Source organism: Tauraco erythrolophus, chromosome 5 (genome assembly GCF_009769465.1).
Source record: "Tauraco erythrolophus isolate bTauEry1 chromosome 5, bTauEry1.pri, whole genome shotgun sequence".
Classification (NCBI taxonomy): Eukaryota; Metazoa; Chordata; class Aves; order Musophagiformes; family Musophagidae; genus Tauraco; species Tauraco erythrolophus.
Window position 1 is genome coordinate 6786611 of NC_141469.1, and position 16899 is coordinate 6803509.

General features: G+C 37.5%; 1 protein-coding gene across 11 annotated transcripts in view; it reads left to right on the forward strand.

The window, feature by feature from the left end:
- The window catches only part of BLTP1 (bridge-like lipid transfer protein family member 1), a 133636-nt gene that overhangs the window by 24544 nt on the left and 92193 nt on the right, over positions 1-16899 (forward strand). For all 11 annotated transcript variants that reach the window (XM_086611769.1, XM_086611762.1, XM_086611763.1 and 8 more), the window contains 11 exons: positions 2414-2493; positions 3734-3884; positions 5738-5894; positions 7114-7192; positions 7887-7978; positions 8835-8952; positions 10044-10199; positions 11172-11269; positions 12261-12439; positions 12594-12700; positions 14393-14601. In XM_086611769.1, coding sequence (XP_086467895.1) covers positions 2414-2493; positions 3734-3884; positions 5738-5894; positions 7114-7192; positions 7887-7978; positions 8835-8952; positions 10044-10199; positions 11172-11269; positions 12261-12439; positions 12594-12700; positions 14393-14601 — 1426 coding nt within the window. The remainder of the gene's footprint in view (positions 1-2413; positions 2494-3733; positions 3885-5737; positions 5895-7113; positions 7193-7886; positions 7979-8834; positions 8953-10043; positions 10200-11171; positions 11270-12260; positions 12440-12593; positions 12701-14392; positions 14602-16899) is intronic.

Here is a 16899-nt window from a genome sequence, read left to right on the forward strand (position 1 = left end):
CTTTGTGGGGAAAAAAAAAAAAACACTGAACAGGCAAAAAGTTTTATACAACTGTGATGAGTTCAGACAGATTAGAACAAGAGCAAGAAAGAAATGTTCAGTGGAATACGCAGACATGGTAAAGACGTACACTGAAAGAATTGGAGGAGAAGGACTGAGGAAGACATTTAGCTACCATGTGGGCTTTGTTTGTCTTTTTGTGTGTTTTTTTTTTTCCTTCCTGCTCCACTTCCAATTGTTAAATCTGCTCTATGCGTTCATACTTTATGGTAATTTTTTTTAAAAACAGAAATGTAATTTCTTCAATGTATTCTCCAAGCTTAGGTAAATCTGTATATAGTGTCTCAAGACCCACGCACACTGTGCTGTCAGAAAGGGGAACGCTCTTCATGTGGAAGGGCTATAGTGTTCTGTATTTCACGGAGCAAAACACGTACCAGATGGAGCAGCAGGGAGTAAGTACAGTTTGCCATCACAGACAGGCCACCTCACCCCGTGGCTGGCCGACCTTCCTGGCGAGATGCTGAGCTGCTGAAATGAGATGCAGCCCTGGCCTGACAATGTGCCCTGCTGAGGGTATGGTCAGACAGTGGCAGATGTTTGTGTGGGACCTAGAAGTTACTGTCAGGCTCCTAAGTTACGCAGCTGGTTATGTCATGTGAGCTTCCCCTCTCTTGCTTTACAAAGCAGAGTGGCTTCCTTTGAGCTCCTGTTCAGCTTGAGAGGCTGAAGGAACTTGCTTGCGCTGCTGTGCCACCATCCGCTCTCCAGTCTTGATGACCTACATGTGCATGTTGCTGAGCGTGGGCAGAATACGCTGAGCTCTTCCCATGAACTACTGTTTATATATCTCTAAATGCTTTCCTTCCCACTTCCATTCCTGAACCACTAAACAATTTTTTTCATATCTTGCATCTCAATGGAGACGTCAATTCAGTTTTGGGCAGAAAAAAGAAATAATTGGAAAATCAGGAGTGAATAGAAATTATTTAATCTTTCACTGCTGTTGTTACTCTCCAAGTAAAATTGATTTTAAGGTTCCTACTCTGTTGCTTTTAAAGAACTTCTGGCAATACATGGGATCTGCATCTGCTGCCTTCTGTGTTTTCCAGGCTTTCCTGCATTTGTGCTGTGGTGAAGTGGGCAGCGTGCTTCTAACAGGTCACACTCTCAGGACGTGTATTTCTGGTGTTGGAATTTTCTTTTTTAGTTAAGAGGTGGCAATTAATAAAAGTGGCTGCAAAGTGACAAAAACAGCTTTTGCACTAAAAACAGAATTTTCATATTATATTATTACTATTGTAAAATGTAATATTATGTTAATATGTGGTAACTGTAAAAAAGGGCTTGTAATTTACCAATATAGTAGTGTTAGGAGAAGTGTTTCATGTGTTAGTTTTATCACTTAGATCCTTTTATATTGGAGAAATGTTACTAAGGAAGAACAGCCTTTTTTCTTTTTTTTTTTAACTAATGGTCTAATTACTGAAGATGTCTTGTCCCTATGGTTTAAAGTGCTATTTTAGTAAAAAAAACCAATTAGCAGATGAAATAATGATATAGGACAAGGAGAAAGGAACTCTTGATGGAATGTAACATTGAAAGTAAAACTTTGGTAGTTGGTTGTGGTTTATAATATCTGAGAAATGTCTTCGTGGAGAGGAACCTGATATCTTCATGCTTGAGTTAACTAAACTTTTAAGTTACTTTATGTAATAATAATAATAATAACATAATGATCAAGTATTTTTTGAAATCAGGGTAGATGTAACCTTACAATATAACAACTGCCTTTTTGATGGTAAACTTGAGACCAGATAGACTTGAATATTCACAGTGCTTATTTTCATAAGCTCGTTTAGTCTGAGGTAGCAGATAAGACCAGGAGTCGCAGCGTGTTAGGGAGGAAAAGAGAAGAGCTGAAGTTATAACCTGCACTTCAAATTTAGCTTGCAAACATCTGCATTTGAACAGACTGTGGTGTGGCCCAGACACTTCTGTCTGTTCCGTTCACACTTCTGGTAACATGACAAGACTGATGCCTGGTAGATAAGGTAGCCTGTGCCTCTTGGAGGCAGCCTGCAGTCAGGGCACTGTCAAGACCAGTTTAGACATGTGGAGCTGGTGTCTTGGGATCACATCAAACTTGTCTTGCCCACAAAATCGTGCTGGTCAGGTACCACATAAACTGTAGCTCCACTGTATCATACACTGTTGGCTTGCTTGATACAAATAGCAGTTTTATTGATGATTCCGTGGTTAAATATGTGCTACTTGCCAGGTATAAGTGAGCCTGACCATTAATCTCCTCCATTATGCTTAATATGTTGCATTTAAAATTACTTGGACTCATAAAGATTAATCTCAGTGCATTGCTCTTTAATCTTTCTCTTTGCACTCTTTTTCATTACAGACCACCGAGGCTGATGGGTGAAGGCTTTGTTGTAATGCAGTCCAACGATGTTGATATCTATTATTATATGGATGAACCAGGTACGTTCTGTTAAATGCAAAGAGAGAGTTTTAAAGGATTTGAAGGCTACGTGTTTATTTAATTGTCTGGACTTGCTAGACAATTTCTTCTTTTTTTTTGTGCTGAAAAAACTCTCTGCTGAAAGAGTTAGCGTGATGTTGTGGAGCCAATAAAAGTGTTCCTAAGTACACTTTTCATAAATTAGTTTTTCTGCAAATGGAAAAGATTTTCACTGAAACAAATGGGAGAGAGTTCATGTGTTTTGTATTTGGAAGGGATTGAAATTTTGAGCTGTATTCTTTTCAATGGTTCTTTGTCAAGTCCTAGACTTTCATTTAAGAGACGTGGGGAGTTCCATAGATGAAATAACTGTACGTGTAGAACTAATGATTTTATCAGTGACTAGTTTCATATAGCTGTAGGTGCTCTGTCAGCAGTGCCTTCTGCAAGTCTGTATGGAACATGGAAGCAGTTAATCCTGATATTTGTTCTTGAAACAAGTTATATTTTAAGCTGTCAACTTAAATGATGTAGATTTCCGAAAGTACTTCAAGAGAGAGGACAATTAATAGTGAATAACTACTGGGGATTTTGAGAAGTTTATTCTGTGCATCAATTTCTGCATAGTGTGGTGTCTATCTTTTTCTCTTTAAATCCAGTGCATTATATTACCACTTTATTTTGCCGGATTTTTTTTTTTTGGCGAGCAAAAGCTTTTGCTCTGACTCCACTTAAAGTGTTGCCTGAATCTTGAACAGAGGTAACATGTTCAGTAAGGATGTATACTGGTGTAGGATAAGTGGCTCTTTTGGATCGTTGCTGAATGGCTGCTTGATTTTTTGCTAGTAACTCTGGGTCTACTGTAGTAAGTCTTTTTATTTGCTTGCGTTGTCTCTAGAAAATATTTTAACTTAATCTTTGTTTCAAAACTTGCTTTGGAAGTAGAATTCGGAACTGAATGTGGATGTATGAAAGCCTGTATTGGTAAAAAGCATACTTGAGAGATAAAACTGCTGTGTGTGTCAGTATTTCATTGACAGCAGTGAGCAACGCTTCAGAAAATCCCCAGAATTGTTCATCATGTTCTTTCCCTTCCACTGGACGTCTGCATGGAATTGTGGCTTGATATTTACGTACTGTAGGGGTATCAAATAAAACTGACATCAAGACACTTTAATTGGCTTATGGTTAGAAGACATTTTTCATGCTAATTCAAAGCAGCTTCCTTTAATAATCTGTTTATTATGTTATGTAATATAGGTCTTGTACCAGAGGAGACGGAGGAAAGCAATGATGAAGAAGCAAGCAATGAAGACAGCAAACTGCAGGATCTGCCACCATGTTGGGGTTTGGACATTGTTTGTGGAAAAGGAACAGACTTTAACTACGGGCCTTGGGCTGATAGGCAGAGGTATTACAATGATTTTACACGTTTAGTTTTTAATATCTATTCTTATTGGAAAAACATGCTAAAGCTTCCAGTGTGTGATTCTAAAGCTTCCAGTGTGTGATTGTTCAGGCTTCTAATTTATATGGGCTAGACTAGGTAGTCTAAAAGACGAGTCCTGGCACAATGGTTTAAAATTAACAAATTCATTGTTAGCCTTCCAAAGTTAGGATCACTCGGTTAATTTTTATTATTAAATTAATAAATTATGTTCCTATTTTTTGTGAAGAAAGTAGTTTTATTATTTATCAAGTGTTACATACCTAACAGTTTGGCCTTTTAATTGGTTACCTTTAGACTTGTCAAGCTCCTATTAGCTCATGGGTGGGAATACACTGTATTGATGAGAAAGTTTTTATGGAAGTACTAATCTACTATGAAAATAATGAGGAGGGAATCACTTATCCTTACTTAGGAGAATCAACTGCTTGATGCAGTCTCCAAACTATTTATTATCTACATGTTTTAGTGACAAAATATTAGGCCAGACCTCTACTACTCTTCTTCACTTAGCCCTCGATGTTTTGTGCATGAATATTTCTGATGGAGACAGTAAGATTGTTTAGAGATTAAAGGGCTGTTAAGTAAAAATGGCATAATCGGTGCTTTCCCGCTTTTCCCCCTATTAATTAGAGATTTGTACTTGGCCTCCATTAATTCTCGTGTGAAAATATTATGATTAGCTGTCTCTCGGGAGTGTGAGGATGGCAGACCAAAGAGTAGTCAGCAGATATGACAGTGTCCTAGAGAGTTTAGGAGAAAATGCTGGTTTCCAGAACAGTGCTTTGCTAGGAACGTGTAGTCAGTGAGTCACGAGTGATGTTGCTAATACCACCAAGGAAGCTCTCTGTGATGGTGTGCTTTTCATCACGTTAAGTGGCTAGGCAGGAGGTCGTTTGGTGCCGTGCAGAGTATGTAGGGTTCATAGATGCATACCTGGGAAAACTTCTGCATTGTGCTGTGGATAGAAGAGAGAATTTTGGAAAGTGCCTGAACCTTTTAGAAGCACAGATATATTAGGAGTTCTGTGGACTTTACTTGCAGTTCATATAAGGGCTTCTAGAAATGCCAATCTTTGATACATCATGCAATAAAAGCTTGGATTTCCCTAGGGTTTTGACAGTATGTGGTGTTTGTGGGGGTTTTGTTGTTGAGGTTTTTTTTGACTTAGTGTTGTGGGGTTTTTTTTGTTTTTAAACTTCTGAGCTGCTATAGTGGTCAAGTGCTGGGTGCAGGAAACTGCTACCTCCCTTAAAGATTTACTTCCACCCCCTTGAAACCTAGATAGGCTATGCTGTTTGTGCTTTATCTCTATAACTTTCCTTTCGTGTAGTTCCATGTTCAGTTATAAGTCTGCAGAAACATAGGCTTCATTTTAGTCCCATTCTGAGGTCGTAAGGTTTTGTATTTTATTTCTGGGCATTACATCAACTATTTATGCACAAAACAAAGTATAAACAGATTACTTCCTACTATGTTTTTGTAGCAGATTTGTAAACCAAAGATTAGGAATAAGAAGAAAAACATATGTTTGTTATCTGAATTAAAATATTTTTGTTCTAAATCATTTATGGTCTGTCCGTTTATGGCTTTTTTTATGATCATTTCTTGTCATTGAAACTTTTGGAGATTTCAGTAATGAGTCGGAAGGCTCCCATAATGACAACTTCAAACAAACATTCTTATCACATCCAGTGGTTGTCTGAAGACTCAACCAACTGGAAAATAAGTGAACCAAATAGAAGCATAAATATATATAAATATATATATTTTTCTTCTGTGAATAATAAATTTTTTTTCTTTCTTTTCTCCAATAGGGATTGCTTGTGGAAGTTTTTCTTCCCACCAGACTACCAAGTTATGAAAGTCTCAGAAATTGCTCAGCCTGGAAAACCAAGACAGATTCTTGCTTTTGAACTGCGGATGAATATTATTGCAGATGCCACCATTGATTTGCTTTTTACCAAAAACAGGGTAAATAATGAAAGCTTATTTAAAAAATAAGTTGCCTGCTGTGATTACACTGTTCTGTTTGGTTGTGCGTGTTTTTACTTGTCTCAGGTGTTTATTACATAGCTACAATTTCAAAAGCTAGGTGATTTTTGGTTTAGTCATAGAATCATAGAATCATAGAATCGTTAGGGCTGGAAGGGACCTTCAAAGGTCATCTAGTCCAACCCCCCTGCAAGGAACAGGGATATCTCCAACTAGATCAGGTTGCTCAGGGCCTCATACAACCTGGCCTTGAATGTCTCCAGGGATGGAGCATCCACCACCTCTCTGGGCAACCTGTTCCAGTGTTCTACAACTCTCATGGTAAAAAATTTTTTCCTAATATCCAACCTGAATCTACCTCCCTCTATTTTAAAACCATTACCCCTTGTCCTATCACAACAGGCCCTCCTGAACAGCCTCTCCCCATCTTTCCTGTAGGCCCCCTTGAGGTACTGGAAGACCGCTATAAGGTCACCCCGGAGCCTCCTCTTCTCCAGGCTGAAGAGCCCCAACTCATTCAGCCTGTCCTCATAGGAAAGGTGCTCCAGCCCTCTTATCATCTTTGTGGCCCTCCTCTGGGCCTCCTATGAGCAACCACTTTAAAGAGAAATATTGGCTGAGAGACATTAATATTTATTGGCTTATTTTAAGTATCTTTTAAGCCTTAAAGGTCTATGTTAAGTCTTCCGTTATGGTGAAGCTCACCATGGTGCAGAGATAGTTTCTGCTGATATTGGATGAATATCTAATATTCCTGGAGAGACGATAGTGGGGGGAACAAAAGATATGTCTGTGTAGGGTCTGGATTTTTCTTTCCGCTGTTGCTACTCTTATAAATGGGATATAGCATGACTTCATTGTACACCTATTTTCTTCCTTTTTTTTGGTGGCTGAAAGATTTAGAAAGTGTAGTGTTAGAAATATATGTTCATCTGCCCTTTCAGGCCTTGGATCAGACTATCTTATGCTGTTTTTATTAGTGGACCTAAATTGTCATTTGTTAAACCTAAAAAGGGTACTGTTTGGTATTGGTGCACATACATAGTTTATTAGTAATTTTCCTGAAGGCAAGAAAGATTTCAGTCATCAGATGCCTTAATCCAGATGTGGATAATGATAGCCAGGGGCATAAAGTAAACTGGTTGATGTAGCGAGCCTAGAAATAATGTTTGGCCTTTTTTCCTTTCTTGGAATACAGGAAACTAATGCTGTCCATGTAAATGTTGGTGCAGGATCATATTTGGAAATAAATATTCCCATGACAGTAGGTGAAAATGGTGAGTTAAGGCTAAGCTTAATTTGTTTTCCTGAACTGTTATCTTAATTCTTGTGTGTGTGTAATGTTTGTAGAGTTTTTCCTTTGTGATGGAGATGTATATTCTTATTTAAAGAATCAAAAAGTATTTCCTTGTACATTTCATTGCCGGATATTACAGCATGTACGTATTTAAATAGTTAAGTTGCCTCCATGTTTTGTTAGAGATAGGAAATTAGAGATAGGAAACACAAATTCCTTAACTATTGGACAGTGTGAATCATGCTGAGAAACGCGTTATGAAAACTAATTTAATAATAGTTTATTTAAATGAAACAAACACAAATGTCCAAGGTGGAGTGGAGATAAATGTAAAGTTATGGGTATGTCCCTTGCATTTACTCATCTTATTGGTTGGTCTGAAGCCCTTTGCTAAATTGTTTGTTCTCTTGATTCTTTCTGACGTATTTGACCTTCTGCAACTTAAACCAAGATTTCCAGACTCAGCAAGAAGACTTCTGTTGTCTCTCCTGCAGGAAGGCAGAACATGTTAAGCTCTTTATTGACAAACAGTAGAGGACAGAATTATTGTAGTACTAATTTCCATCATGATATTTCTTGATTGTTAGTGGACTGCTGAAATCACTGGTGAAAATTATTTAAATATTTATGTTACTTTAATATCCAAATGATTGTTTGTATGTTTTGTTTGCTAGGCTATTCACCTACAATTAAGGGGCAGCTTCTACATGTTGATGCCACCAGCAGTATGCAGTACAGGACTCTCTTAGAAGCTGAAATGCTAGCTGTAAGTTCACAGTAGTAAGCACAAAGCTTCAGCCTCTAGAGGATTTTTTTAATAAAGAACACATTTATTTGTCTGTGGAGCAGTTCCTTAGGTTCTTAAACAATACAGAAATGTGTCTTTTGAATGTATTTTGCAAGACCTTAATATGTAAGATATCTATACACACATAACTATGCACGTGTGCAACTTTCAGTGACTTATATAATTTATATACCAAGTTACACGTGTTTTGAAAGCAGTGGAGGGATTGGACTACCATTTACAAATCTTGCTTGTTTCACTATATAGTCATTTGTCCATATAGGCTTTGCCTTAATAAATGATTACACCCACTGACTGTGCTACAGAATATGTGTGCGCAAAAGTACTTTAGAGTGCTTCAACTGCTTGAGACAGACTTAATACTGCATTATTCTTTTGTTTGCCATGTATTTCACTTCTGCAGTACTGTAATTCTGTAGATTACCTTTCTCACTGGTTTTTAATGTTTAAATTTGGGCATCATAGCACTGATTGAAAAATATTTCATTCTGAGGGATTTGATCTTTAGTGCATTGTGAAAAGTGATACTTTTACTGAAAACTTTGGTTTATAAATTGCTCGGTATATCTACTGCAACAGATGTATCAGAAGTTCGTAGTATACCTTTGCAAATAAATGAATACGCTAACACTTGACCTTCAAACGCAGAGAGAGAGATTAAATTATTAAGGAACTGGAGAGGCCTTCTGTTCATCTCAGCAGGAAAACAGTTTTAATTATTCAGCAGAGTGCATATGTGAAAACTGCTGAGCTTACAGGGTCAAGCATTATCATCTTTTCAAGTAACTCTGATGCTTTAATATCTTGTTCACAGTTTCATATTAATGCCAGCTATCCCCGGATATGGAACATGCCACAGACATGGCAATGTGAACTTGAGGTTTATAAAGCAACCTATCATTTTATCTTTGCTCAGAAAAGCTTCTTTACAGGTAACTTCTTTACTAAATAAGTTACGTATCAAATTAAATATTCTGTCTTTAGGATTTCTTTTTACATTTTGCAAAGATGTACAAAGTCAGGTACTCTAATTTCACATATTTAGGACAACAGATTGTTTCTGAGGACAAAGTTCCTGATGTTTCTGTTGCTTGGTGTCTAAGTACATGATATTCTTGCATTTGAATTAAAACACCAAATAATTTTAATTTCTAACATCTAAACTAAACTTCATCTGCAGTTATGCTAACTGATCTTAGAAATACATTCATCTGAAAATTATCAGAGCCATTGATATAATATTTGTCACCAAGGATTTTCACTTCTCTGATATCTCTTTGGCTGACTGATTTTCAACTACTTAGGCTTTAGGTTGTGTCCACGTGGCTGACAGATGATGAGAGAAAGTAATTTGCTCCTTAGGATTTTGGCTGTGAGGAAGAATACATGTGCACAAGGCAGTACAGTATGACACAGCATCACCAAACTTGCAGAATGTCCAGCTGCAGTAACAGAATATAGCCCCAGCTATGTGGCACTGCCTGGGCTAATTAGCCCTGTTGGGTGGAAGGATTAATTAGTGCAGGCATAGTGCCATGCTAATAAAGTTATCTGCCTGGTGAGGCTGGAGCCATTATCTGCACAGTGCTGCAGTACGCAGCATGGTCTACCAATATATTCAGAGAAAACTTGAACTTCAACAACACTGTTCTGCTGAGTTAGAAAATACTACTAGTGTACACATTTAGAGTATCAGAGTGGAAAACCAAAGGAAAGCAACTGGTAGGCCAGTGCTTTTAGGTCTGTGTGTAATTTTACTACTGCACAAAACTAAACTAGAAAAGTTAATTAAACCTGTGGCTTTTCAGCTTAAAAATCAGGTGAGAAATGGGAGATGGATTCGGAGCAAGTATTTGTGGAATATCTGCCTGAGAAATGGATACTGTGTATTGTTCTCCTTTCCTTTTTTCTGTAAAGGAGCAAATGGTTAAGATTTACATTTTATGAAAAGCCAAAACTTAAAAGAAGAAATGTCTCACTTGATTGCTACTAACTTGTGTTTTGCTACTTTTTGTGGATTTAGATTTGATCCAAGACTGGTCCAGTGATAGTGCACCTGATATTTTTTCATTTGTTCCTTATATGTGGAACTTCAAAGTCATGTTTCATCAATTCGAAATGATTTGGGCAGCAAATCAACACAACTGGATTGACTGTTCCACCAAACAACAAGAAAATGGTGAGATCACTTTTCTATTTAGAAGAGTATATACCACAAAAAAAAGTACAAAATACAGAGATTGTATATAGAGAGAGAGTACAAGAACTACAAAGTTTTTACTAGAAAAATGTCTGTTCGGTGATAACTACCCGTTTTGCTACTGTTGATGTGCATAAACCATCCTAGAACTGTTTTAAGTTCTGATTTACTTCGTATAAGTGCATACCTTTTTTGGGGGAGACTGCAGTTCTAGATCATATTTTAGCGTTCATTTTTCAAGACCCTTTGGTTTAATACAACAGTTTGCAGAGAGCAACCGTGAGGTCTTGACATATGTTCAGTAAGCTAACTGAAAACGTTCACTCAGGAAGAAATTTGAAAGTGATGTTGGAAAAATACCGTTCGAACTCCATATAACTGGAAATGTGTGTTTCCTGTTCGTTTCAGAATAGGAGATAATGCTGCTAATTCTAGACAAAACTAAGGTGCATTTCAGAAAGCCAAAACTTTATTTAATGTTCAATGTGGCTTACACATACTTCAGTGGTGTACACTGTAATCTTATAACTTAATGTAGAAAGAGAATGGTGGATTAAAAATCATGAAGTTGTGTTCTAGTTTAAAAATAAGGCTCATTATTTCAATCAGAAGCCTGAGGAACTTTAAATGTATGTTTTTCTTGTCCAAAAACTGGTGTGTGAAGCAATAAAGAAAATCATACGATATTACAGTTGTTTTTATTGCCTGCTTGCAGTTTTGTTGTGCTGAGTGCAGTGTCTTTCTATAAAGGACAAGCTGTAGGGAGTAAATACTTTCAGAGTAATTTAGTACAATATGCTCTATTCAGTAGTTAAAATGACAATTTCCTGTGCCATAAGTTCTTGGGTATCTTTTCATTATTTTTGCCTGTAAGTTTGGTAGTTTTAAAGAACAAAATAGAGAGTAGTTTTGCTATATTTTTTGTTTGTCTGTTTTCTTCTTCTTTCCCAGTTTATCTGGCAGCTTGTGGAGAAACATTGAACATTGTTTTCTCTCTGCCTTTCACTGACTTTGTTCCAACCACATGCAATACTAGATTCTCTTTGAGGGTAAGTTCTTCCCCCTCACTCTTTTTGTCTTCTAAATGTGGGATAGTTTCCCTACCTTTTTCAGTCAGGAAATTTTGAATAAACTTGTTCCTCCAAGAAAAATACTTTCACTTGTGGCTCATAGAATTTTTCTTGAAGTAACCCAGAGATAAATGGGTTCTGTTGCTTATATGAAGCATCCAGTCGTAGGCTGTTTTAATTTATATACACATATATATTTATGTATAAAAACATATTTTCAATATATATATAATATATATATTAAAATATATATTTAAAAATATGCAGACTGTGTGTATTTTATCTCTTGGAAGTCTGTTCCCGTTCATTTAGGAAATGTGAAAATCTAATGTATATTCAAAGATAAAAATGAAATACTGGAATGGGTACTCCCAAACCATTTGGGAAAGCAATCTTTCCAGATTTTTAAGAGTTTCTATAGAAAAAGTAATGATGATGAAGTGTTTTAACAGATGAAGCTAATTCTTTGAAAGACTGTACTTCTTGTCTTCCCTGAAATAGAAGCAATCTACTGCTACTAAAAATAAAAAAACTATTGATGGTGATGTTGGTAATTTTGTGTAATTTGATAGAAAAGAAAGCAATGTTTTTATCTAACTTTTTTTTTAAAAGTACAGGTTAGTTGAGATGTGGGGTAGTCTTGGGCCAGTCACTTAACTTTTGCAGTATGACTTGTACAACAGAAGAACAGGAATCAGTAAAAGCCATGCCCCTGTGTGCTACAGATTGCTATGGTGTGTTGTTGTGTGCAAGTTACTGGACTTGTAACTTGTTCAGATCTACAGAGCTCTTGTATTGTTTTAGAAATTGGTGGAAGCTGTGGTCAGCAGTCACATGTGAAAATGGAGATTTCTTGCCTCACTTTGCTTGTAAAGTGAAGATGATGGCGCATATAAACATGCAAATAGCATGAGGGTTATGCATGAAATGAATGTGAATTAACTTTTCTGTTGCTAATGTTTGATTTTAGGGAGAAGATGTTGATCTTCATTTGTATTTACCAGATTGTCATCCGAGTAAATATTCCCTTTTTATGTTGGTGAAAGATTGTCAGCCTAATAAAATAAGTCCTGAAACTTGTATTTCTGCTGAATGTCAAAGTGGTCAGAAAACAGGCAAACCCAAATGGAGGAACATTACTCAAGAAGAGTGAGTTTTATTGTGGTGTATATTTATGTCTTTATATTGACTCTTCATATTTACTTCTTTTGTTTGTGATGAAAGCAACCTCGTGTTCATGAAAGATATTTATTTAATGAAACTATTATACTTCAAATAAAAGTGTGATGTTTCTTTTTGAAAGGGCTGGATGGGTTGAATGCTGGACGGTTCCGAGTGTTGTGTTTACAATTGACTACTCATGGCACCCAATTTATCCTCAAAAGGCAGATGAGCAGTTAAAACAATCCTGTAAGTGTTACTACTGTTTTCTCGTTAGCGTGTTTCATTTCAGAAACTGCTATGACTTTGTCGAATCAAACTGCTTAAATTTGCAGAAATGAATTTTGAACTGAGCTACTATAATATATCATGTGGGAGAATGCTGATCTTCAGAATGCATCAGGTTTGGTTTAAAAAATGACAACACCTTGTGATGTAAAACTTCAGAATGTGTCCCAGTTCCCTGTGTAAAAAGAGAATACTGTCTGTAGCTCACTTCTCCTTGTCCTTAACAAAGTGGATCTTTTAAATGGGTTGTTGCATAACGTAAAATAACACGTGGTATATTAAATATGAAGTACAATGTTTTTGACCGTATCATGTTCCTTAGCCTTTCTAAGGTTTTTTTTTCTTTAGATATTGTGATGTTGTCTTATGATTTTAATGTTTAAATACACTATATGTATGTGATATAATACATTCTCCTACCTTTATGGATATGAAACTCTTGAGATTTCATTGTAGCTAGCACTGTTGAAGTGAACCACGGCTATCAGATACGAGTGTTAGACTGGTCAGTCTAACAGTAATTTCTAAATAAGAGTTTTTAAATTTAAAATGTCTAAATATTTCTGAATAAGAAATATTCTAGAAGTATGCGCTTGCAAAAAAAGTTATAAAATACTCTAAACAGAGATAAAATAAGTTGTTTTAAATGCAGAGGAAGGTATGCAGGAAGTTATGGGGTTACATAAAGTCTTTCGGGCTGAGATGTGAGACACAACTGATGAAGGAGAGAGATTAGAAGAATAATGAGGGCTTATTTGAATGGGCCTCAGTCAGCAGGTGTTACAAGACATGCTGGATAGGCGTTTTTAGATTTTGAGTTCCAACAACTCAGATCTAAAAGAATTCAAATTTAGAGGACGAAGCAGAAAAAGGAAGATTCATCTTGCAGGTGTTCATTAGGTGCTCTTGTGAGACTGTCAGCTTGTGCCAAATGCACATACTTCAGATTTGAAAACATTTACTCATGGTTGTAGCAATTGAACCTGCATTTAAAAGTTTGTACATACACAGGTAACTTTGTCTGCAGCTCCTTCAATGAGTAATCCAGCACAGTCCATCTCAGTTCTCATCTGTGATGCTGATAAAATGTGTTTGTTGCTGTAGCAACATCTGTATTTTGTTTTGAGTCAATTGATAGAACTCTTAAGTCTCTGAGAATGAAGTAGGTTGCGTTACAAGAGATGAAGGTTTTCTGGCTACAGGTGTTCCTCTGTAGTTCTGTATGTGCCAGTTCGTCCAGTTAAACTGGCACCTGAAATCTTGCTCTGTCTTCCTGTTTATTCACTTTTGTTTATTCTGTAATAGCTGTGTGGTTGTGGGAAATCTGCTACACTGAAATGAAAGCATGTTTTTGTTTAACTTGAAAAGCAAGATAAATAAATTAATTTTTTTTTTGAACTTGAAGGATTGTTTTTCTCTTGTATAATTAACATTGACTAAAATACTCCTTATTTTCCTGTCTTCCCATAGTTACTAGATATGAGAAACCAGTTCTGTAGCACAGACATATTAACATAATTATACAATCTCAATTAGAAAGCTGCAAAAACTTTATCTTTGTATATTTGGTATACATTCATATTTGCAGAATTTTGTCCATCAGCAGCCTAACTTGTAATCAAAAGCTGTTTTCTTCTTTATTTTGTTCCAAAGTGTCAGAAATGGAAGAAACAATGTTATCTGTGCTAAGGCCATCGCAGAAAACAGCCGACAGTGTGATTTCATCTCCCACAGCTTCAGCCCGTCTTCCCCTTGACCCCTCAGAGCTGCCTCCGGATAAGCTCCATGTGGAACTGGAACTCTCCCCAGATTCCCAGATAACCCTGTATGGACCCCTGCTCAAAGCCTTTCTGTCCATAAAGGTAAGTAGGCATAGGAACACAAGTCATAAAATTTATGACGGCCACATGTAGGAAAGGGAAATAATTCGTTGGAAAGTTAGAAATTCTGCAGAATACATGAATGTAGATGAAAACTGTTGTAAGTACTAGTTTGGAGTGTCTTCATTTGGTGATATGGCGTAGCTGGGATGAATTCAGTTGGCACAGGCTTATGAGGAGACTTGCAATGCATATATGTAGACCCGTATCAGCATAATTTTCCTTTCAAGGAATAGTAGATGCTCTGGGCTTCATGTGCAGAAGGTTTCTTCTTTGACTTTTGCAGTAGTAAAAAAAAAAAAAAAAAAAAAATTAAAAAAATCTATGATTATGACTAGAGCTTATATTAACAACCGCTTTTATGCAAAGATATATTAGAACCCATGCTTTTAGTGCATTTTAAGTTCTGGAGAGTGTCCTAATTATTTGTTTGGTTTTGTTTTAACTAGCTGCTGTGAAATTTCTGGAGTTAGGATCGTGGAGGGGAAAGGGAAAGGACATGAGAATAAGTTTAGTTTTAAAAGCTACTTCAGTGTCGAAGAATTTTTCTCCCTTTTTTTGGAGTTAATCTGGTATGCTTTAAAACGTGTTGCTCATGTTGTCTCCTTTTCCGTTACTGGTCGTCAAGGTGGCCAGAAACAGTTTAGTTTATTCCCACCTCCCTCACCCTGTCTTGTGACAAAAGCAGAAGCGATTGAACACATGGCTTCTATTTGACTAACAGTGGAAGGCTTGGGTTTTGTGGTGGTTGGCTTTTTTGTGGTTTTTTTTGTTCTGTTTGTTTTTTTGTTTGTTTTAAAGGTCTTTTTTATCCTACACAAATCTAGGCTATGATAATGCTTCTGGAGGCTTTTATTTTGGTTAAGAGGTGTCGTGGGTTATGTTGAACTGCCCCACACACAGCCGGTCACTCCCCCTCCCCCACCCCCAGGAATGAGGGAGAGAATTAAAGGATAAACGTGAAACCCGTGGGTTGAGATAAGAGTGATTTAATACAGATGATTTAATACAATGTAGGTGCTCACCACCCCTCGTATGCGAAGCCCGTCTCGTCCCGAAAACTGCAAATCCCGGACGAACGCGAGGCCCCGAAATAGAGAGGGGCAGAGAGGGAGAGAAAGAGAGAGAGAGAGAAAGAAAAAAAAACAGCAGAGCAACAGCGCAGCAAGCGCAAAAGAGCAAAAGTGCAAAAAGAGCAAAAGCGCAAAAGCCCCTCTTCCCGGCTGACCCTCGCTTTTATACTGGGCATGACGCTGCATGATATGGAATACTAATTGGCCAGTTTGGCCCTCAGTCTTAAGTTCCACACAAATGACAAGGGGAATCGTGTCCCCCTTGTCCCAGCTATGCTCCCCCCTTATCCTGCCGTGTTTCTGTACTCCGCACACTGAAAAGTCCTTGGAGTTTCACTTCCAACCACAAACATCAGCTTGCTATCAACATTCTTCTCAGAGTGAGCCTCTGAGTGAAACCAAAACAGGGAGCTCTTCTGGCTGTTAAAAAAAACTCTGTCCCAGCTAAAACTGGGACAGTATCCACCCCTTATTCCATACCATGCATGTCATGCTCAAACCTTACATATATACTATTCCCTTAGCCATGGGTCATCCCTCCAAAATGTGTCTTCATCTGTTACAGCAGTCTCTCAGGGCAGGAAAGATGACGTGGAATTCGCTCAGTCGGTAGAACGGATGACATGTAGTCTTTGTTGCGTGTGGCGCCTGGAGCTCGTAGTTGGTGTATCCGGCCGCTGTCTGCAGGTTGAAGATGTTGATCTTGAAGAAGTTGCTGGTTGTTTGGAATCAGTTCTGATTCTGACGAAGTTCATTCTTCATTAACCTGGATGATTCTTAATATAATGACATTAGTACAATGTGACAACCATAGTGATGATGGTATGCAGGGACAGGGTTATTCAGCAATTAATATCACACAATTCAATTCATTTTATCATCTATTTTCACCCAACATCAAATCCCCTTGAGGTACACATCGGACTTCCCCGTCCTTCTGCATCACCCACCAAGTACACCCAGGTCCCTGAGCAAAAGCAATCCCACGAATGGGTTTACCTTTACCCAAGGCAGGAATAACCCAAACTGTCTTCCCGAGTATATTCCTCATGTGCACTACAGGGACTTTGTCTCCTTCTACAGTACGTAGAAGTTCTGATTGCGCAGGACCAGCTCGATTGGCAGATCCTCTAGTGTTAACTAACCAGGTGGCTTTTGCTAAATGCGTATCCCAATGTTTGAAGGTTCCACCACCCATTGCTTTCAG